Source organism: Capricornis sumatraensis, chromosome 18 (assembly GCF_032405125.1).
Source record: "Capricornis sumatraensis isolate serow.1 chromosome 18, serow.2, whole genome shotgun sequence".
Taxonomy (NCBI): domain Eukaryota; kingdom Metazoa; phylum Chordata; class Mammalia; order Artiodactyla; family Bovidae; genus Capricornis; species Capricornis sumatraensis.
Genome location: NC_091086.1, coordinates 70,380,279 through 70,403,106, shown reverse-complemented (window position 1 = coordinate 70,403,106; position 22,828 = coordinate 70,380,279). Strand labels below are relative to the sequence as shown.

At 42.9% G+C, this 22,828-nt stretch overlaps 1 protein-coding gene across 1 annotated transcript in view; it reads right to left on the bottom strand.

Moving 5' to 3' along the window:
* The window catches only part of SEMA5A (semaphorin 5A), a 549,084-nt gene that overhangs the window by 77,725 nt on the left and 448,531 nt on the right, over positions 1 to 22,828 (bottom strand). Inside the window, exons 13-15 of the mRNA XM_068990538.1 lie at positions 18,764 to 18,881; positions 8,245 to 8,426; positions 1,748 to 1,891 (exon numbers count right to left, since the gene is read on the bottom strand). Of these exons, the coding sequence (XP_068846639.1) occupies positions 1,748 to 1,891; positions 8,245 to 8,426; positions 18,764 to 18,881 (444 nt within the window). The remainder of the gene's footprint in view (positions 1 to 1,747; positions 1,892 to 8,244; positions 8,427 to 18,763; positions 18,882 to 22,828) is intronic.

Genomic DNA, 22,828 nt, shown 5'->3' with positions numbered 1-22,828 from the left:
TGACAAAGACACTAAGAACTCTTTGCGAGTGAAGGCCAAGAAAGAGATGCCATGCATTTGTTTTTTCTAGCTTTCATTAACTTCTCAATCACCCACTAAGAAAGGCTGTTTCAAAGGGAGATTCCCTGGGGATACAGGCCCTGTTCTTATCAGCCACATGTCTATTACTTAATCCAAGTTCCCTTCTCAAGCAAATACTCATTTAGTCCAAAAGTGTTTCTTCTGTAAAATAAGAATACTTTAAATGAAAGTTCCCCAAACACATTAACCATCCTGATTTTTTTCTGAAAATGAAGCTTTATGAACACTTGTAAATGGATACAGAACATATATAGATGTTAACCACACAATTAACCAGCTTCTTCCTTCCTGTGTGCTCAACTTGGGACAGGTGATAAGAGCTGTGAGGTTTGTGGAGGTGCTGTGATTCTAGGGGTGGATAGACGTCACTTTACCTGAATGGGCTCTATTATGTGACAACATACAGCATTTAAAACTTCTAGCCAATTTAAAACCTTCTAACGCTGGAAGACATCTTTCCCATAATCGACTTTCCCACTTATCAGCTGGTGTCAGATTGGAAATGACAGGCTTGTGTTAGACTGTCACAGGGTACTACTTCAGAAACAACCAACTTTGCCTTGTAAAAATCATCCTTCATTTTTCTCTGAGTCAAAAGAATGCAATCTTAATTGGTGATTAAGGAAAACAATGAAGAGAGAAAAAAATGATTCTCTCCAGTTAATTTCAGGTTGTAATAAATATCTGGTGGAGAATTACCTACCCACTAAGCCTGCTGGCTTTGTCTATATAAATATTAATCACATAAGCCAATAACTGCATAGGTATTTTTACGAGGCTCCCACTGAAGTCATCTCACAGGATACAAGTCTTACTACAATTTAATTAAAAAGTACTGAAAGCCAATTTGCTTCTCATGGACCAAGAACATAAACTGATGTGAGTGTGGAGAGTTAAGACTCACAAAGGTGACGTGAAATTCACCTACCTGGATTTTCTCCCCAAACCATAAACGAGGGTGTACTTTAAGTATGGAAGGAAGAGCCAGTTAACACAACTGCAGATTTATAAGGCCGAAACCAAATGTTTGAGTCTACAAAGAGCAACAAGTTGTTAAATGCGAGACTGAACTGAAATGTCTGAGGGACGTGCTGAAAGCTTAAAATACACATGGAAAAGGAACCCCCCACTGGGTTGTCCTGCAGGTTCACTGAGGGGTCCTGTTAATAGACAAGCGTGTCATTGTAATTATACCCAAAATACTGACTGTGGTCTCACCCGGTGCCAGTGCTTAATTCAGTCATGATGGAAAACTTACCTCTTCTGATCAATACCATCTGGACCCAGGACCAGCTCAGGCCCTATTTGGAACCGGAGGTGTGAGACCAGTCTAGCGGAATTTTAATAAGAGCAGTCATTCCTCAGCAGACTCACGTGCCTCCTCTTCGGGCAGCCCAGCACAGAGATGCCCGCTGTCCCTGTATCTCCCATCCCTTAAGAGCGGCTGGGCTGAGTGAACTCTGCAGGCTCACCAGTGAAGCTGTCCACCCCAAGCTTTGGTCGAAATTAAAGGATGAAAGAAAAGAGGTCATTCAGCTCAACAGAAAAGGATGCCACAGACAAGCTGAGCTGGATCCAGAAACTGAAACCGCAGGGAAACCAACTGCACTGGGATGACAGGAAGCGGGAGGGTGGCGACCCGGAGGCGCAGAGGGTAGGTACCCACCTCTCCTCGCGGTTCTGCCCCACGCACACCCGGCCCCCGTGCCGCGGGGTGGGGTTGCTGCAGGACCGCTGCCGCACCTGGAAGCCGATCCCACACGTGGTGCTGCAGGGAGACCACGAGGTCCAGGGGGTCCAGCCTCCGTTCCTGGGGGAAGAAGCAACAGGGTCACTGGGGTCAACTTGTGCAAGGCCCAACCTCTATCTGCACCCGCCCCCAAGTTCACCCGGGGGTTCCCCCCCACGGGGACCACTGATGTATGGGCTGCAAAAGCCATGTGAGCAAGGAGCCCTGGGAAGCAATGCAATGTACTGTCTCGGGAACCGGTTACTTTGAAGTCCATCCCCGCCCCCGAACCTGATTTTCGAGTCAAAAAAGAAAACTTGAGAGTCAAGTTTTACATGTACTTGCAAATAACTTTAAAACGGGCTAATTAGAAACCAGAAAGCTTAGTGGTGAAAACGTTAAGCTAATGAAAAATAATGCTACTTTTGTTTTTTGAAAAGCAATTAGAGATGCATCCCTGAACCTTTGGGCTTTATGATTTTATTTGATTTGTACTGTATCAGTTATAATCTAGGAAAAGGGCACATTGAATCAAATAATCATCTAAATGTTTCCTTTAAGATCTATTAATGGCAGTGACAATCAGTAACTCTCTTGATGGTATTCTTACTGATAAAGAGTACCATAATGTCAAAAGGTATAAAACAAGCTTTATTAAAAATGAAGAAAAGATATTTTTAAATTCAGATTCTTGGCTATTCTCTAATAATCTGACAAAGATATAGAGTATAAATAGGAAGTGCCAATTGTGTATATCTTTATTTATGTTACTTTAACATGTATAAAATAAGGCAGGTATATTAAAATATAAAATAAAAAATACTTTTATACAATAAACTGCTACTAACAGCCAGATAAAAATTTTTGTTTAATATTGTATTTTTTTCCTTAAAATGTCTGCTTGTAGAATATTTATAATTTAAATATCTCCCTTACCAGTTTGTCCCTGCTATTTAAAAATAAACTATAGGGAAGTATTATTAATAAAATATGTTAAAACCAGAGTCTAAACTTCCATATAGATAGTTAACTGCGTGTAGATTTTTTTCTCTATTTCTCTATTCACATATGCATTTCTAAATAGCTGTTTCTCTTGTCTATAGTATTTATATTTCTGCTGAAATAATCATTTTACTTTATACATTCCTTTAAAAGCATGCAGGTGCACAGCTATACCATTGAAGCTCAAGGTATAAACAGCACACTACACATGTAATTTCTAACACAATTTCAAATGAAAGTTCCTCTGATAAAATTCTTAGCATATTTCATATTTCACTACTTTATTTTCTGAAACTTAACCATAATCAAAATCAAAATAAAGTGATACCTTGATGTATGATATAACAAAGCTGCTTCATAATAATTTAACCAAAATAACACAAAATAAGACAGATTTATGAAGCTGTTTCTACAAGTAATTAATATCTTACATATCATTCCTCACACAATTTTAAAAAGCATCCAAGTAATGTAATTTCAACATAAATAAAATGAAAACATAAATAAAAGAAACTAAAAATAGACATAAACATAAATAAAATAAATTTCAACATAAATAAAAAGAAATTTTTAAAGTTTCTTTTATATAAAAAAAGTTTAGATAATGCAAGAAACACTGCTCCCAAATTTGCTTGGAAATTCTTAATTGCCTAAATCTTTTAACAAACATGACACCTTATGATGTAATCTACTCGCAATCTATGGAAACTGTTGTATACAGGGCAGTAGGTATTTTAAATAATAAGAATATATATAGTACATTAGGAAATTAATGACAGCAGTGTCCACATACGTGACTATTCTATGGAGCTGGGTTTGCACACCTCAAAGTGCTCCTTAGAGGCAGCCATAGCAGCAGGCAACCAAAGAAGCAGCCTTGAAAGTGAGAGTGTTAGTCACTCAGTTCCATCTGACTCTGTGACCCCATGGCCTGTAGCCAGGGGCCTCTGTCCATGGGATTCTCCAGGCAAGAGTACTGCAGTGGGTTGCCATGCCCACCTCCATGGGATCTTCCTGACCCAGGGATTGAACCTGGGTCTCCTGCATTGCTGGCAGATTCTTTACCTACTGAGCCACAAAGGAAGCCCAGAGTAGCACTAAGTCAGCATATATCAGCAGATAGATCACTTCTTTGATTAAGTCAGTCAAAAACAATCCACTTAATGCATTTAAAACATCACTGAAACAGGTTTGTTTACTAATATTTGATTTTCAGTCTTAAAATAACCACCAATTGTATCACAGCTCCTTTTAGTGAATGGCCTTCCAAAACTAGAGCCAGAGCTGAGCAGGCATCAATAAAGTCACAAGAATGTCTGTGATAGTCCTTTTTTCCATTAAACAATATAAAACAGAGTCCTACTCATTGACTGTAGCCTTCCAACAATAACAGTTCTATAGCTTTTATGAAGCTTCTGCCAGGCATCAGTGGAAACCACCTTAGTTTTATAGAAATAATGCAACACATAATGCAATGTTGATATGCTCTTGTTTTCTGAAATAACGCAAATGGTCTAATCTCTGTAGACTTAGGGGCTCCTTTTTAATTGTGTGGAGCATCTGAGCTGGCCTACGGAGATGGTGAACAAAGGGCAAAATCTGCCCTTGCAGCCTGCCTTTCCTTATCCAACCACCCTTCCCTTCTTGGGCAGGCAGTGTCCTCAGGCCCTGGGTTGCCATACAGTGTGGCCCCCCAACACAACTGGCAGTGTGAGTGATGTCACAGACCACTTGCCCAGAGGTCTCTGCATTCTAAATCGGCTCTTGGAAAGAAGATAAAAATCCTACAGTAAGTGAGGAGGGTAAGTGTGGACACTGATCTGAGAAGCTTTCCTGGTGCTTCTTGCTTTTTAAATTTTTTATATCTTTTTTATTGCAGTATGGATGATTCACAATAGTGTGTTAGTTTCAAGTATCCTGGTGTTTGTTTTAAATATAACATATTGATTGGGAGACTGGGACTGACGTGCACAACTGTTGATCTTGTGTGTGTATCTGTGGTGCTCAATCTTGTCTGACTCTTTACGAACCCTTTGATTATAACCCACAAGGCTCTTCTGTCCAGGGTATTTTCCAGGCAAGAATACTTGAGCGGGGTGCCATTTCCTACTCCAGGGGATATTCTCAACCCAGGAATCGAACCCAGTGATACTCTGTATAAAGCAGATAACTAACGAGAACCTACTGTGTAGGACAGGGAACTCTACATGATGCTCTGTGGTGACCGAAATGGGAAGGAAATCTAAAAAAGAGAAGATATCTGTATACGTATGACTGATGCACTTTTCTGTACAGCAGAAACTAATATAACACTGTAAAGCAACTATACTCCAGTTTAAAAAAAAAAAAGGAACATATTACTGTGGCCACAGTGCTATGCACGGTACAGGGAAGGGAGGAGAAAAGTGAGTATGTTTTTAAAAAAAAATGAGCCAGCAACAAAATAATACACAGATGACAGGAAACCTACTCACGCTCACACCATGTGAGCCGCCTCCAGGTTACTCGGCAGTGGGTATCAGCTGCGTCGGGGTGTTCTGAGCAGTCCTGCCAAGTTCTTTCAGTCCTTTCTGACTCTTTGTGACCCCATGGACTGTAGCCTGCCAGGCTCCGCTGTCCATGGGGAGTCTCCAGGCAAGAACACTGGAGTGAGTTGCCATGCCCTCTTCCAGGGCATCTTCCCGGCCCAGGGATCGAACCTGTGTCTCTCACGCCTCCAGTACTGACAGGCGGGTTCTTTACCACTGGCACCACCTGGGAAGCCTGCTCGGATTGCAGCGCAGAGCTTTCTGGTTAAAGACTTGGCTTCTGTCAGAAAGCATAGTCATAGACTCTGGGGTCTGTCTGCCTTTCTCCAGATGCTGAGGGTATTGGCGGTTATAACTCTCAGGTGAGAGAATCTAACACCGCCAAGGGTCCTGCCGCTACAGAGCCCCCCTTGTGACCAGCTGCGGTCTTTATGGGGCCTACAGCACAGCACACCCAGCTTCCTGCCTTCCCCTCATCCCTCCTGGAGATGCTCAGAACCCTCTCCTTTCTTGCACACAATCTCACTGTCAGAGTGGTCGCCCTGACCAACCAGAACAGACGCAGGTTTTGCTCCTAGAAAAAAAAGTCCCATTAAAAAAAGGTATACGTTGCCGTCATTGGAAGCTGCAGACTTATTCAGATGACAAAAACTCTGTCAAAGCTCCAAGCCTTCCTTGACATTCTACCTTACTGCTGAGCTAGTTTGAGTTTTGTCTCTCTCTGTTCCTTCCTCCTTCCCAAAAAATTAGAATTCAGAAGGGGTGTAGACATTCATGTGTTCACTTTAATTATAAAATTAAACCAGATTTTCTTGATTGATAGGAAGTGTGACTTGGCCACAGTTTGATGATAGAGTCTGACTTAGCTAATTACCTTATACTGTGGATTTATTTCCGTAAATTGAATGCCCTTAATCTGTAGCTCCAAGATAATGACAAATTTAAATGATGTGATATAAGAGCATTTAATCAAAGATATTATAGTTGACAAATGTATTGAATTAGCAACATTTTGAATTCCCCAACACTTTCTGAGTATATTAAGTTAAACAATAAGAAAGATAAATGAAGAACGGGTTTAACTTAGAGTCATTAGATCAGTCTTTGTAGAGGCTTTCTGATGTACTTTGCACTAATTGAGGAAGTACTTGACATCAGTGGCTGCGCCAAAAAAAAAAAAAATCAGTTTGCAAGTTAGGTGGTTTCCACTTTTCTGCTTCCAACAAAACTGAGGCCAACATAAACAAGTTATCAACTCAAAAACTATTTCTGGTGTCAGATTACCATAGTTTTGGCAGATAACTTCAAAGGAATATGTAAGCTAAGAAGCCCTTGCTGCTAGAAAACCAAATATTTGCTGCGAACTGGCCTTGTTCACTTGGCTTCTCACGACTGTCTCTTTCCTTTGACAGTACCAGGGGCTCCCAGTGGAAAGCAGTCAGTGAGTGCTATGGTTCCTCCCTCCTGACCCTGCAGCGAGGTGGTTCATAAGGATGAAGATCAAATCTGGTGACACCCATAAAATGACAGCATGGCCTGTTTTTGCCATTGATGGAGTCCTAGCTTCCTATCCCTCGGGCACGCTGAAGTGTGCACTCATGAGGGGTCCCCATCAAGCAGACGGGATGCTCCTGGCAGGTGGGCATCGTTTCCGTTACCGTGACAGACACGATCCCCGAGTCAGGCAAGGACAGAGATGCAGGTACAGTGTATCGACTCATGCGTTCTTGGATCCCCCATAAGTCGCCAACCAAAAATTATCACTAACAGCGCATATACCAGTAAGTGACACTCTCATGTGGATTTGGAAAGCCATATGCACTTTTAGAGGGGCTTCCCAGATGGCACAGTGGTAATGAATCTGTCTGCCAGAGCAGGGGATGTGGGTTTGATCCCTGAGTCGGGAAGATCCCCTAGAGAGGAAAATGGCAGCCCACTCCAGTATTCTTGCCTGGAAAATCCCATGGACGGAAGAGCCTGGTGGGCTACAGTCCATGGGGTCACAAAGAGTCAAGCACAGTGGAGCATTAAGATATTGAAATATCCACTTTAAGAAGCAGGGTCCTCTCAGTGTAAGCAGCAGTGTAGGATAGCTTTGGTAGTTTCAGAAATGGCCCCTAGAGTCGATATTCCTGAATCTGTAAAGGACCGGTCTAGGGTAACAACTAAAGCTCCCATGTCCACACAGGCACCTGCAATGGGCCAGCTGCCAATCACAATGCTTATACTTGGACAGTGTGGTTTTTGGATGCCCTGTCTCCACAGCAAGCTACTCACCTGCCCTCTAAAAGAATGGTGATAAACTAGATCCCCTTCATATACTTGCAAGTTGTCATTGAATTCTCTTTTCACCAAAAGCTTCAAATGTTGCAGACATTTCTGTTACCTCACTATTTGAATGTGTGAATGGAATTTAAATACCACAGAGATTTGATAGTCACCTTCGCATTTAAAAAATTGATGAGCAGAGTCTAATTTAACATTCAGAAACGGTATGCTTTTCCTTCTTCTAATATTTTGCATACTCGAAACACTTTTCCCAGTCTAACAATGAACACATGGATAGGTTTAGATTCACCTAAACATATAAAGAGGCTTAGAATCTGATTTTCAATTTTTTAAATTTAGTTGATTTACAATAGCATGTTCGTTGTAGTTAGATAGCACAGCGACTCAGTTATATAAATCTATGCACAGGACGCATATATATAAGTGGATTGCAAATTAGGTTTTTAATTTAAAATCTCCCCCCACAGATCCTGTCATTTTTAAGTGGTCAGCGTCTCTATCTTTTTGTGACCTTTCTCTTCAATAGGGAAGGCATGTATCGGAAGTGATTTCCCAAATGCCTGGACAAGCTGGATTTACACTTGCGTTTTAGCCCAAACGTCAGGAGGGACGCACCTGGAGCAGTTCGCGATCTCCATGCGGGGGCCCTGGCACTGCCAGCCACCACACTGCGGGGCCGGGCTGTCGCAGGAGCGGGTGCGACAGAGGCAGGATCCCACGGCGCTTCCGTCTGTGTGTGTGCAGGGCGTCCACGGAGACCACGCACCAAAGTGCCCATCCACGGTGAGATTCCTCACCTAGAAGCAGATATAGGCAAGGATGTCAGAAAGGGTTAAGGCTGCAAACATAGTAAGAGAAAAAAATGAGATCTTCCAGGAGACCATCAGAGCTTCTTTGGAATATCTCAAATTGCAATCAAAAAGAGAGAAAGGGGAAGTATTTCTAAGAAAAGCAGTAAAGGCCACGGGTGGAGACAGGGATGGAGTGGAGGCGAGGAGGGGGAGGAAGGAGGGGGAGGGGAGGAGGGAACAGACAGAAAGGAGGAGGGGGAGGGGAAAGTGCTAATGACCTGTCAAACCATGGCAGGGTTGTCTTCTCTAGTTTTTTTATTTATTTATTTTAATTGGAGGCTAATTACTTTGCAATATTGTAGTGATTTTTGCCATACGTTGACATGAATCAGCCATGGGTGTACATGTGTTCTCCATCCTGAACCCCCTTCCCAACCTCCCTCTCCATCCCTCCCCTCAGGGTCATCCCAGTGCACCAGCCCTGAGCGCCCTGTCTCGTGCATCGAACCTGGACTGGCGATCTATTTCACACATGATAATATACATGTTTCAGTGCTATTCTCTCAAATCATCCCGCCCTCGCCTTCTCCCAGGGAATCCAACTGTCTACTTCTTCTCATCGCTGTTGTTGTTTTTCATAACAAAACATCTTTTATTTGTGAGGAAGCCACGTAAAACTTATTATGAGTAAGTCTAAGTTTAAGTACAATTTTAGGAATCAAATTGAGGACCTTCCTGTGGCTCAGATGGAAAAGCATCTGCCTACAATGTAGGAGACCTGGGTTAGATTGCTGGGTCAGGAAGATCCCCTGGAGAAAGAAATGGCAACCCACTGCAGTACTCTTGCCTGGAAAATCCCATGGATGGAGGAGCCTGGGTAGGCTACAGTCCATGGGGTTGCAAAGAATCAGTTACGACTGAGTGCCTTCACTTTCAATTTTAGGAACCAAGAATAAAGGACATCTTCTCTCATCTTCTAAACATGCCAGAACAGAATGGAGCAGAATAGGCTGTAACTATTAAAGCTAAAGGCAAAGGAGAAAAGGAAAGATATACGCATCTGAATGCAGAGTTCCAAAGAATAGCAAGGAGAGATAAGAAAGCCTTCCTCAGTGATCAGTGCAAAGAAATAGAGGAAAACAATAGAATGGGAAAGACTAGAGATCTCTTCAAGAAAATTAGAGATACCAAAGGAAACTTTCATGCAAAGATGAGCACAATAAAGGACACAAATGGTATGGACCTAACAGAAGCAGAAGATATTAAGAAGAATACACAGAATACACAATGCAAGAATACACAGAAGAACTGTACGAAAAAGATCTTCATGACCCAGATGATCATGATGGTGTGATCACTCACCTATAGTCAGACATCGTGGAATGTGAACTCAAGTGGGTCTTAGGAAGCATCACTACAAACAAAGCTAGTGAAGGTGATGGAATTCCAGTTGAGCTATTTCAAATCCTAAAAGATGATGCTGTGAAAGTGCTGCACTCAATATGCCAGCAAATCTGGAAAACTCAGCAGTGGCCACAGGACTGGAAAAGGTCAGTTTTCACTTCAATCCCAAAGAAAGGCAATGCCAAAGAATGCTCAAACTACTGCACAATTGCCCTCATCTCACAAGCTAGCAAGGTAATGCTCAAAATTGTCCAAGCCAGGTTTCAACAGTACATGAACTGTAAACTTTCAGATGTTCAAGCTGGATTTAGAAAAGGCAGAGGAACCAGAGATCAAATTGCCAACATCCACTGGATCATCAAAAAAGCAAGAGAGTTCCAGAAAAATATCTACTTCTGCTTTATTGACTATGCCAAAGCCTTTGACTGTGGATCACAACAAACTGTGGAAAATTCTTAAAGAGATGGGAATACCAGAGCACCTCACCTGCCTCCTGAGATATCTGTATGCAGGTTAGGAAGCAACAGTTAGAACCAGAAAAACAGACTGGTTCCAAATCGGGAAAGGGGTACATCAAGACTGTATATTGTCACCCTGTTTATTTAACTTATTTGCAGAGTATATCATGTGAAATGCTGAGCTGGATGAAGCACAAGCTGGAAGCAAGATTGCCAGGAGAAATATCAATAACCTCAGATATACAGATGACACCACCCTTTCTTATGGCAGAAAGCAAAGAACTAAAGAGCCTCTTGATGAAAGTGAAAGAGGAGAGTGAAAAAGTTGGCTTAAAACTCAACATTCAGAAAACTAAGATCATGGTATCTAGTCCCATCACTTCATGGCAAATAGGTGGGGAAACAATGGGAAGAGTGATAGACTTTTTTATTTCGGGAGGCTCTAAAAATCACTGCAGCCATGAAATTAATAGATGCTTGCCCCTTGGAAGAAAAATTATGACCAACCTAGATAACATATTAAAAAGGAGACAGGACTTTATCAACAAAGGTCCATCTAGTCAAAGCTATGGTTTTTCTAGTAGTTATGTATGGATGTGAGAGTTGGACTATAAAGAAAGCTGAGTACCGACGAATTGATCCTTTTGAATTATGGTGTTGGAGAAGACTGTTGAGAGTCCCTTGGACTGCAAGGAGATCCAACCAGTCAATCCTGAAGGAAATCACTCCTGAATATTCATTGGAAGAACTGATGCTGAAGCTGAAACTCCAATAATTTGGCCACCTGATGCAAAGAACTTACTCATTGGAAAAGACCCTGATGCTGGGAAAGATTGAAGGTGGGAGGAGAAGGGGACAGCAGAGGATGAGATGGTTGGATGGTATTGCTGACTCAATGGACATGAGTTTGAGTAGACTCCGGGAGTTGGTGATGGACAGGGAGGCCTGGCATGCTGCAGTCCGTGGGGCTGCAAAGAGTCAGACATGACTGAGCGACTGAACTGACTGACTGGTTGAATATCCAATTCTTCTTGTTCTCTGAGTTTCTCACGTGAGTAGAAGATCTTGCCACCCCTTGACTGACAAGGCATTAGCATACTCCCCTTTCCCTCCTTCTCCTCTTTCTTTTCTTCTGTCCCTTTCTCGTGATGTCACTTATATGTGGAATCTTAAAAAATAATGGCACAAATGAACCTACTTACAAAATAGAGTCACAGAGGCAGAAAACATACTTATGGTTAGAGGGGGAGGGGGACATGGAGGAGGGATAAATTGGGATATGGGGGTTGATACAGACACACTAATAATAAATAGATAACTTATAAGGACCTATTTTATAGCACAGGGAACTCCTCTCAGTAGTCTGTGATGATCTATAAAGAATCTGAAAAATGAATGACTGATTGAATATCCAACTCTGATTCACTTCATTGTACACCGGAAGCTAACACTACACTCCAATAAAAATTAATTGAAAAAAGAAAAAAGATGGCAATGACGACCCTGTATGCAAGACAGGAAAAAAGACACAGCTGTGTATAATGGACTTTTGGACTCAGAGAGAGAGGGAGAGGGCAGGATGATTTGGGAGAATGGCATTCTATCATGTATACTATCATGTAAGAATTGAATCGCCAGTCTATATCTGACGCAGGATACAGCATGCTTGGGGCTGGTGCATGGGGATCACCCACAGAGATGTTATGGGGAGGGAGGTGGGAGGGGGTTTCATGTTTGGGAACACATGTAAGAATTAAAGATTTTAAAATTTAATAAAAAAAAATAAAAGAAGTATCAAAACAGTAAAAAATAAAAAAAAAAAATAAAGATAAAAAAAAAAAAAGAAAAAAGAAAATGAAAAAAAAGAACTGAAGTTAAAACTCACACATGTACAACTCTTGCATTTTTATGTTCCTTAAAAGATTGAAAGATTGGTCAACTAGTTTGATTTAAGATCTGGCTTGGTCTAAAAAAGTCATTTCAAACTGACATTTCGTTTACGAATTAAAAGAGTGCCTATTAAGCAACCAGATATGTCCTAGTTGTTAAGCACATCCCAGTCAAGTCCGTATTGTGTCCACTCTTCTAGAGTCTATGAGCTGGCATGGAGGAGCTGGACCCATAATTATTACTGTAAATAAATCCAATGATGCATCTCAGAGTAGGGGGTGTGGACGAGGATGGGGGGCTTCCAGCAAGCTGGCGGGATCTGGAGGGATGGTGATGATGGAGGCTCCTGGAGAAGTGGTCTGCTGGGGCTGTGGAGGCAGAGGGCAGCCTGAGTGATGACTGGGGAAGGGTACTGCCACATGTGTGGGCACCAGGCTGCTGTCCCTAGGCCAGGAGGAAGTGGCCCAGAGGAAGCAAAGCTGAGAGCTGAGCTAGAAGCTTCAGCAGGGTCAGAGCAGAGGGTGGAAGGGGTGTGTGGACGACCTGTGATGTGGATGCTCTGTGACATGGATGCTGAGAGCCCTAAGGGAGGGGCCTCGATGGTCCCTTGACCCATGGAGACTAGTCCAGGGCAGGTGGAACCACATCATGTCAGCTCAAATCTGACAAGGGGATCTTGCCAGGAGCTAGTGAGTCCCAAGATTTGAGACTCACGGGACCCAGACTTCAGATTACCCAGCCCTCAGAAGGAATCTCCCCTCTGCAAATGGACAGAAGGCATAGAGTCCAAACCTCTTGAATTTAACATGGGGAAACTGTGCATTTCTTAGAAAATATGATAGATGAAGAGATGAGGTTACATATAAGTTACATGCTTCGCTTTACCCTCCGCTGCCTGCTGCTCCCACCATCTTGCTCACAAGTTCCTGCCCTGGTTGATTCCGGGGGATTCAAGATTCATCATCCACATGGCGGGGGGCGGGTGGGGAACTCCATGGAGGAGAGAATTAATTCCTTTGGAGCAAACAAACTGTGACATGACGACTCAGCGACTAACATGTGTAACTTGTAAAACAAACTGTACTTGCGTGTCACAGTTTCAAAAGAAAGGTGAAATATATTTTGTGAAAATCCAGGCAACTTTCCTGGTGGTCTGGTGGCTAAGAATCCAAGCTCCCAATGCAGGGGCCCTAGGTTCGATCCGTGGTCAGGGAGAGAGATCCCATAACTTGCAACTAAGATCCAGCAATCCAAGTGAGTTTTATTTCTGCAGTCATGCTTCCAAATACAACAGGCAAGAGTAACCACTGCTGGTGGTTTAGTTGCTAAGTCATGTCCGACTCTTTGCGACCCCATGGACTGTAGCCCACCCAGGCTCCTCTGTCCATGGAATTCTCTAGGCAAGCATACTGGAGTGGGTTGTCATTTCCTTCTCCAGGGGATCTTCCTGACCCAGGTCTGCTGCACTGCAGGCAGACTCTTTACTGACTGAGCCACCAGGGAAGCCCAGCATGAACTGTGTCCATTTCCTCTGACCCGGCTGCTTGCTTGTCTCCAGCTGCCACAGTGATGTCTGTGTCCTTGCTTATCCACACCTCAAGGCTTTATACCCACTTGCCACACCTGGCTCTTTCTACAAGATGCGGTTAAAAGGGAGAGGGGAAACCTGCCTGATCCTTTGGATTCTGAGTGATTCACGGGATCCTACACAAATGAGTGAAGGTACAAAGGCAGATATTTCCTGAGAGGAAAATATCCCCGTTGCTAAGGTCCCTGTAACCTACTGTCCCTCCAGGATAAAAAAAAAAAAAAAAAAAACGCAACTCCTACTCTGACCATGCTTCAAACTGTGGTGTTGGAGAAGACTCTTGAGCCTCCCTTGAGCTTCAGGGAGATCGAACCAGTACATCCTAAAGGAAATCAACCCTGACTATTCTTTGGAAGGACTGAGGACTGATGCTGAAGCTGAAGCTCCAATACTTTGGCCACCTGATGCTGGGAAAGACTGAGAGCAGGAGGGGAAGGGGGTGGCAGAGGATGAGATAGTTGGATGGCATCACTGACCCAATGAACATGAGTTTGAGGAAGCTCCAGGAGATAGTGAAGGACAGGGAAGCCTAGTGTGCTGCAGTTAATGGGATTGCAAAGAGTCGGACAACTTAGAGACTGAATCACAACAAACTAACCATAAGGACACTTCAGTGTTTTCTTAGAAACAGAATCCTACGTAACCTTAATTCCCTTTTCTTTCTTTCACAGTAGATTTCGGTAATACCTGTCTGGCTATCTGAACATAACATGTGGATGACAAGGGGGTCACCACTCGCTTAGTCTACCAGTTAGCCACTGCTTTGGGAGATGTTGCCAGCTGGGAATGGCACTGATCTCCAGGCATGGGAGAATCTCAGAAGTACTGGATTTAAGTCCAGATTTATTTCCCAATGTAGTTTCAGAATCTTGTGTAAAACCTTTAGTCTGTGGTCTACTGTACTGATGTCTAAATAAAGAGCTCTAGGGTTAATCATTGCTAAAGACAAAGATGTTAATTACACAGCAGCCAGGGAAGAATTATTATTTTAATGCATTTAGGTGCTTATTTGGTCTACTTTATTTTGTTAATCACTGCAGCATGTATTTTGAAAAAGAGACTCATTGTATGACATAGTGTGCTAATAACCATGTGTCCAGACAGTATTCTTGCTTGGAGAACCCCATGGACGGAAGAGACTGGCAGGCTCCAGTCCATAGGATCGCAAAGAGTTAGCATGACTGAAGTGATTTAGCATGCACCTACACATCACACAGAGTGTGGATGACATTTACACATAAATCAAGCCCGGGTAGATTTCCTTGGTAGCTCAGATTAAAGAATCGGCCTGCCAATGCAGGAGACTCGAGTTTGATCCCTGGGTCAGGAAGATCCCCTGGAGAAGGGAATGGCTACCCACTCCAGTATTCTTGCCTGGAGAGTTCCAGGAACCGAGGAACCTGGAAGGCTGCAATCCATGCAGTCGTAAAGATTCAGACACAGCTGAGTGACTAACACTTTCACTTTCACCCTTGTTAAGCAACACTGCAAGTTAGGACATATATATTACTTGAATCACTCTAGGTATATAAATTTAGCTCAAACTTTAGTACTTGAAATCTCTTATATTGAGTAAAATGCTTACATTACAGTAATATAAGCAAAAAGAACATTAATCAATATGTCAATTAACTAATGTCCTGTCTCCTGGATAGGAGAAATCCATAAACATTTTTAAATAGGGAACTTTGAGTGGAAAATAGATCTCTGTCTTTACTCTGGTCCATAAAGTCAAACCTTTCTTTTATTTCAGTCAAAAATTTAAAATAATAATATAAATTACATTTTAATTGCTTTTAAAAATACTTCTCTAAGGCTGATCTACATCAATGCTAATCATTTCATCTAGCTCATTTCTTTCTAAGAGATTTTTTTTTAAGATATGTATAATTAATTAAAACAAGAGTTGGGTAATATAGGAGTTCCCAAATTCTGCCTGGCAACTTACATAAATCAGAAAATACACGTTTTGCTTTCCTTAGCTTTGCTCAAAGTGATACAATTTATTATCGTTTGTTGTTGGATGCTTTGCATATTCTTATCAAAAGTGTATCTTGGTAAATAACCAATTACATTGGATGAGATGGGAGAGATGGTTGTGCGTAATGAAATCACCTCAAATCAGGGGTGGGGGGAAGAAAACAAAGCCTTCTTAAGTGTGTTTTAGGGACAGTGAACCAGAGATGACATCTCAGCCACATTTTCCAAAAAGAGTTGGTGGAGGGGCAGGTCTGAAACCAGGGTAGGTCCACATCATCCCCTGACCTTTCCTGAGTTTGTACCAGAAGCTGTCCTCTCAGCAGAAAGAAGCAACTTTACTGATAACCCTCCGGTCACTTCTTAAATATCCAGTCACCTTCATTTTCTGACCATAGAAACATACTAGATGTACTTGTTACAAACTAAGTGGGTGAGTGTGTATTTCCCATTATGTAATTAAGCATGTCCCAGACAGCCACTGAAACACCCTTGAGCCCTGGACCAATGACTTTATTGCTTAAGAAGAACCGCTGTTATCTTCTGCCCCCTTTTTAAGCATTAAAACAGTAAGGTCAAACTTCTGCAAGAAGATGAGCTGATTCTTCTAAAGTGCATGTCTGAACTTTTAAAGCTGCATGTCGCATAGCACACTTTGTGTTTTCTTTAGCTGCAAAGAATTTAAAGGGAACACCTCTGTGCTTGTACAGTGTGGTTCAGACAGAAGAAAGGACTTCACACAGACTGTGGCATGTTTAAACCAGTTTCATAAGACACTGCAGAGGCATTGGCTCCTAAATTCAGAGATCTGAAGCTAAAGAACAAAAAGGACTGGCAGCTCAGCCCACCCCCTTCAAGGCTTTGCTGAGAGCCTGGATGCAGTGATGTACCCTCCTTTTGAGGGAAAAGCCTACACTTTGTGCCAACAATTGGGGAATGACACTGGTTTAATCGCCTTAGCCTTCCTCCGGTCACTCTGTCTTCTTGTCTCACTTACAAACTGAAGGACAGCCTTTATGACATGTGGCTTAGATAATGCAAAGAGCAGGTTCCTTGAAAGGAAACGGACAGACTGTTCCGATGCCTCCAGCTGTTTGGAACTGAAGGACTATCATGGATTTAACATAAGGGACAGTGTCCCTGCTTTCTCACCTCTGTCTTGCAGGGTGAGGCCAGGGCTGATAAGAATGCACACGGGCAGTGAGGTGACAGCCAAGGGACTTACTTAAATCCTAAATGTGCTGAAGTTAATAGTTGTTGCTCATAATCTCCAAGAACAGAAAAATAGAACTTGGAATGACTTAACTGACGGCTCTGAAGACAAAGGAGAAGAAAGGCCAGATTGTGCAGGTGAGGACCCAGATACACATAACGGCAAAGACAAGAGTGGATTCTGTGTTCTTGGATTCAGAGTCTGACTGTAAACAGACTGGAGTTTCTCCACATTCCACAGGGTTCCCCGGGGGAGGGTACTTTAGGATGTTTCTCCCAGGAATTCCCTGACCCTGAGCAGTAGCGAAGACACTGCCACTTGGGGTTCCATCATACTATCCTTTAGTTTGTTTAAAAGCTGTTTCCCCGCTTCTGGAATTATAGCTCCCAGGAGATATGGATGGGTGTGCAAGATACTATTTTATTAATATTAATGCTACAAAGGGCAAAATAGTCCACACCAAACTCTGGAGACAAAAAATCCAAGAATTAACAGAGATGTTACATTTCACTTGGAAACCAGCACTATTTTCTCTTAAGATCATATGTGTGTGTGTGTGTGTGTGTGTTCAGTCATGTCCAGCTCTTTGCAATACCATGGATTATAGCCTGTGAGTCTCCCTGTCTGTGGGATTTTCCAGGCAAGAATACTGGAGTGGGTTGCCTTTTCCTGCTCCAGGGATTCTTCCCGACCCAGGGATCAAACTTTCATCTCCTGTGTCTCCTGCATTAGCAGGTGGATTCTTTTCTCTTTTTTTTCCCCTGAAATTTGTGTATATTTAATTGGAGGATAATTGCTTTACAATGTTGTGTTGGTTTCTGCCACACATCCCCATGAATCAGCCACAGGTATACAGAGGTCCCCTCCTTCCCACCTCCCAGCCAATCCCACCCCACCCCTCTAGGTTGTCACAGAGCATGGAGTTTGGGCTCCCTGGGTTACACAGCAAATTCCCACTGGCTAACTATTTTCCATATGGAAATGTACATGTTTCCAGGCCACTCTGTCATGGAAACAGTTCGCCCCACCCTCTCCTTCCCCTGACTGTGTCCATAAGTCTGTTCCCTGTGACTGCATTTCCACTGCTTCCCTGCAGATAGGTTCATCAGTACCATCTTCCTAGAATCCATAATCGTAGTGTTATTCACTCAGTCGTGTCCAACTCCTTGGACCCCACGGACTGCAGCTCACCAGGCTCCTCTGTCTGTGGGATTCACCAGGTAAGAATATTGCACAGGATTGCCATTCCCTTCTCTAGAGGATCTTCAGGATGCAGAGACTGAACCTGGGTCTCTTGCATTGCAGACAGATTCTTTATCATTTGAGCTACAGGGAAGTCCTCCAGATTTCTTATGTATGTGTTAATATATGATATTTGTTTTTCTTTTTGACTTACTTCACTCTGTATAATAGGCTCTAAGTTCATTCACCTCGTTAGAACTGACTCAAATGAGTCCCTTTATATGGCTGAGTAATATTCCATGATATATATGTACCACAGCTTCTTTATCCTTTCATCTGTCGATGGACAGCTAGCTATTGTAAATAGTGCTGGCAGGCAGACTCTTGAGCCACCAGTGATGCCCCTTCTCTTAAGATATTTCTTTTAAAAACAGACAGCAACTGATGGCAGCATCTTGTGTGGCTTGGTGCAGGAAGAGCTGGATGCGTTAAGAAAGCACAGACCAGATTTCTGAGGAAGATTCTCATAGGAAAAGGAATGGAGGCCACAGAAGGGAGGGTTGGGACTGCGGGTTAGGACCGCTGGGGTCCCAGGGATGGTGCTTCCAGAGCTGGGGACCCGGACACTCACAGGACAGGTGGTGATGCTCTGTTCCCACTGCGTCATGCTCAGGCTCTCCTCCAGGCTTGTGCACTTCTTCATCACCACGTCCCAGCCACAGTACGGGTCCTGGGCCCCAATGCAGGCACTGAAAACACACACCAAAGGGTCATCAGAAAGGCAGGTTAAGCTGGAACAAAAAGGGTAAGCTGAGAGTTGAGCCTTAGGACTTGATGTAGGAACTAGTTATGTGAAACAAAAGCTTCCATCTGCACGTTAGAGAACAGAACTAACTGCATACACCAGTAGGTATCTAATTTAAATTAAATGAATTAATTTTAGTTGAAATGTCTATTTTTTTCTAAGATATAGAAAATGACTATCGGTGCTAACATGGTGACTTTTGGTGTTATGAATGATCTAAAGTCAGACATTTGCTCAAGAATACTAGTTATCACCTCCACCGCCACCACAACCAACATCATCCCATGAATAATAGCTGCTGGGGTCCGTTCCCGGTGGATCCAGGGAATTCGAAGTGGGGATGGAGTTGGCAATTAGGAAAGAATTATTTAATTAGAGATATAAAGAGAGATTAGGAACGAATAGTGCAGTAGGAAAATTAGTGGAGAAAAGATGCTGAATAACTTGTAACCAATAAAACCCCAAGACAAGGGGGTTTGCACCACCTACGTAGGCCGCAGGTATCTTCCCGGTCTCCCAGAGGAGTGGAGACACAAAGTGCCTCCCCGTTCAGATCTTAGAAGCCCAGGCAAAATTAGTAGGCCTGGTGAGCCTCCACGCTCCAGATGGGAATTCAGCCAGAAAAGAAGAGAACAAGAAAAGATGACACGAGGGAAACCAGTCTTTCCAGGAACTGGTCCGTTTCTTTATTTTCCAAGGCCGCTTTTATACTTTAAATCATACATAGAGATAAATGGAAAATACAAAGTCACACGGGGTCAGCAGTCCTGACCCTTATTGAAACCATACTTCCTTTCTGCATTCCTTCCAATATACAAAGTTCTCAGGTGATTTACATCATCTTCTGGCCAAGAGGCCTGCTAACATTTTATGACCCTTTCTGATGATGATTAGTCAACCAGAAAACTTATTTTCTTAAGTCAGGCACCACCCTCCGAAGGTACCAGATAAAGTTGCATTCCTACAGGGCAAAGGTGCAATGGGCTATAACCAAGAAAAGAATTTAGTCTAAGGTCTAACATGATTAATATCAAGGTTAATACTTATTTCTCCTATATGCTAGTTATATCAATTAGTGTGTATAAGGGGCAGGGGATATGGAGGCTTAGCAGCAAATATTGGCTCAACAATGAAACCCTCCACTGGTATAATTTCTAACTGACCCACTAATACTATACTAATAACTTTCTAACTTCTCAAAAGAATCTGTATTTAGAAAGTTTATGGCATCTCATGCCTCTCACGGGGGGGAGGCTGTGAACAATCACATGTGGCCAGATAACCCTGTCAGGCAGGTTAGAGAGCCATCAGAGGAGTTTTTGGACTGAAACACTCACACCCAGGAGATGTATTAACTGGAGCTCTAAGTTAGCTCCTTTTCAGAGAGAGGTGGTGGGGGATAGCCCCCCATAATGTCAGAAGTGTAGGTGAAAGCATAATGCAGTAAGGTAGGCTGACTCTGGTTTTGGGGGTAGATGTTCGAGAATGTCCAGGGGGACCCCTGAGGCCTGATCCCGCCTTTGCGTATGTCAGGCCTCCTTCCTCATGACCTTTGCCACGTGCGGGATTCCTCACGTTGGCTCCCGGCATCCAGGCATTATTTGTGATAAGTAAAATTATTACGTCATTGATACACTAACAGCTTTTATAGGAAGGTATTAATATTTTTGCTTTATTTATCATCATAATCGTTATCATTACCACCACCATCATCATTACTACATCATCCTCAGCCACTTAATGCTAGATATTATAGATTAAACAGACTGTGATCTATAAGATTACTACATCATTTAACCCTTTAAACAACTCTAATGAGGAAGGTGTTATTATTTCAACTTTACTGATGAGAAGAAAGTGACACCAACAATTTCTAAAATTTGCCCAAGGACAAATACACCCCAAACTTGTCACATGACTGGTTCAAATATAATAAAATAAAGAAGTCTTCCTTTTGAGTAGCAGACTTTAAAAATGTATTAAAATTTTCCATTTAATAGTGGTTTAGTATAGCCCTGTCTGCAATATTCAATATACTATATCATAAAAGCTGTCGACAGTAGATACTTTATTCTAGCTCTCTCTCAATGAAAGAGTTCATATACAACATGGGAATGATCAGATGAAGATTTCTGGCCAACAACAACAGCAACAGATACAATAGACAGCTGGGAATTCCCTGGCAGCCCAGTGGTTAGGGTTCTGTTCTTCCAGAACAGGAGGCGTAGATTTGATCTTGGCAGGGGAACTAAGATCCTACAAGCCATGGGGTGTGGCCAAAAATAAAAATAAAAAAATCCAGGGGGTGTGGGAAGGGAGGAAGCAGACAGAAGACAGTGAGAGGGCCAGAATGGTACAGAAGATGTTCCTACGGACAAGCAGGCCATTGGACACTTTCTCTTAAGAACCAGGAGGTCAGGGACGCAGGACACGGTATTGAGCAAAGGCAGCGAATACAGCCTGGGAGTGACAAGGTCTACGAAGTTAGAACAGAGCTCACAAGAGACTATGGCCACCTCCAACACTTCAGCCACCTGATGCGAAGAGCCAACTCATTAGAAAAGACCCTGATGCTGGGACAGATTGAAGGCGGGAGGAGAAGAGGACAACAGAGGATGAGATGGTTAGATGCCATCACTGACTCAATGGACATGAGTTTGAGCAAGCTCCAGGAGATGGTGAAGGACAGGGAAGCCCGGCATGCTGCAGTCCATGGGGTCGCAAGGAGTTGGGAACAACATCGCAACTGAACAACAACAACAATAAGAGACTGAAGATGCTACAGAGTTACAGCTCACTGAGAGTAGGACTACAAGTTCTTACCTAATCATCAAACATGGGGCCAGGGAGGTAACCCCTTATTAACAAATCAAATATGCTAACCTTGTAAAGAGTGCTGTTCTAAGAACTATCTCTTCGTTTAAACCTCATAAAAGCTTTAAATACACTACACCCATTAGCTACTCCACTTAGTCTCATTTTAAAAGGGAAAAAAATAATCAAAGAATAGAACGGAGACAAAGGAGAAGTCCAAGTTCCACAGTTGGGGATGATAATCCAAAGGTAATAAATCAAGCAATAGAGAAAAATATGGCTGGTTAAGTTACTATGCAATTATTGTTTATTAACCAGACAAAGTTCAAAGGGTTAAAACTGGTGCTTCTCACTGCAGGACCAGGCTGGGGTGGATAGGAGTGTCAGTTACCTTCACCATCACCTCACTGGAACTTTTTGATAAGTGACCCTGTAGTCGTTAAAAGATAAACTGAGGCCTATTAAACTGTTTGGTGGGACTTCCCTGGTAGCTCAGTGGTAAACAAGATGCCTGCCCATGGAGGAGACACAGGTTCAATCTCTGGGTTGGGAAGAGTCCTTAGAACAGGAAATTCTTGCCTGGGAAATTCCATGCACAGAGGAGCCTGGCAGGCTACAGTCCATGCGTTACAAACAGCAGGACACAAGTGAGTGACTGAACAACAGCAGCAACAAAACTAAACCATTCAAGAGTTTCTTTGAGCAAAGGAGCTAAGAAGGGGTTTTATAGGGAAGGTTCCCTGGTGGCTCAGAGGAAAAGGATCTGCCTACAATGCGGGAGATGTGGGTTTGCTCCCTGGGTCAGAAAGATCCCCTGGAGAAGGGAGTGGCTGCCCACTCCAATCTTTTTGCTTGGAGAATTCCATGGACAGAGGAGCCTGGCGGGCTACAGTCCATGGGGTCGCAAAGAGTGGGACACAACTGAATGACTAACACTTTGAGTTGAGAAGCAAGGCAAGAAAGTTATTTGATTGCCTGCAGCTTAAGAGGTACCTTACTTGGGAAAGCCTGGTTGGCTGCCTGCCATCTTGGTCTTAAGTTTCACCTTCTCTGATCCCAGTGCACTGACTGGGTCAG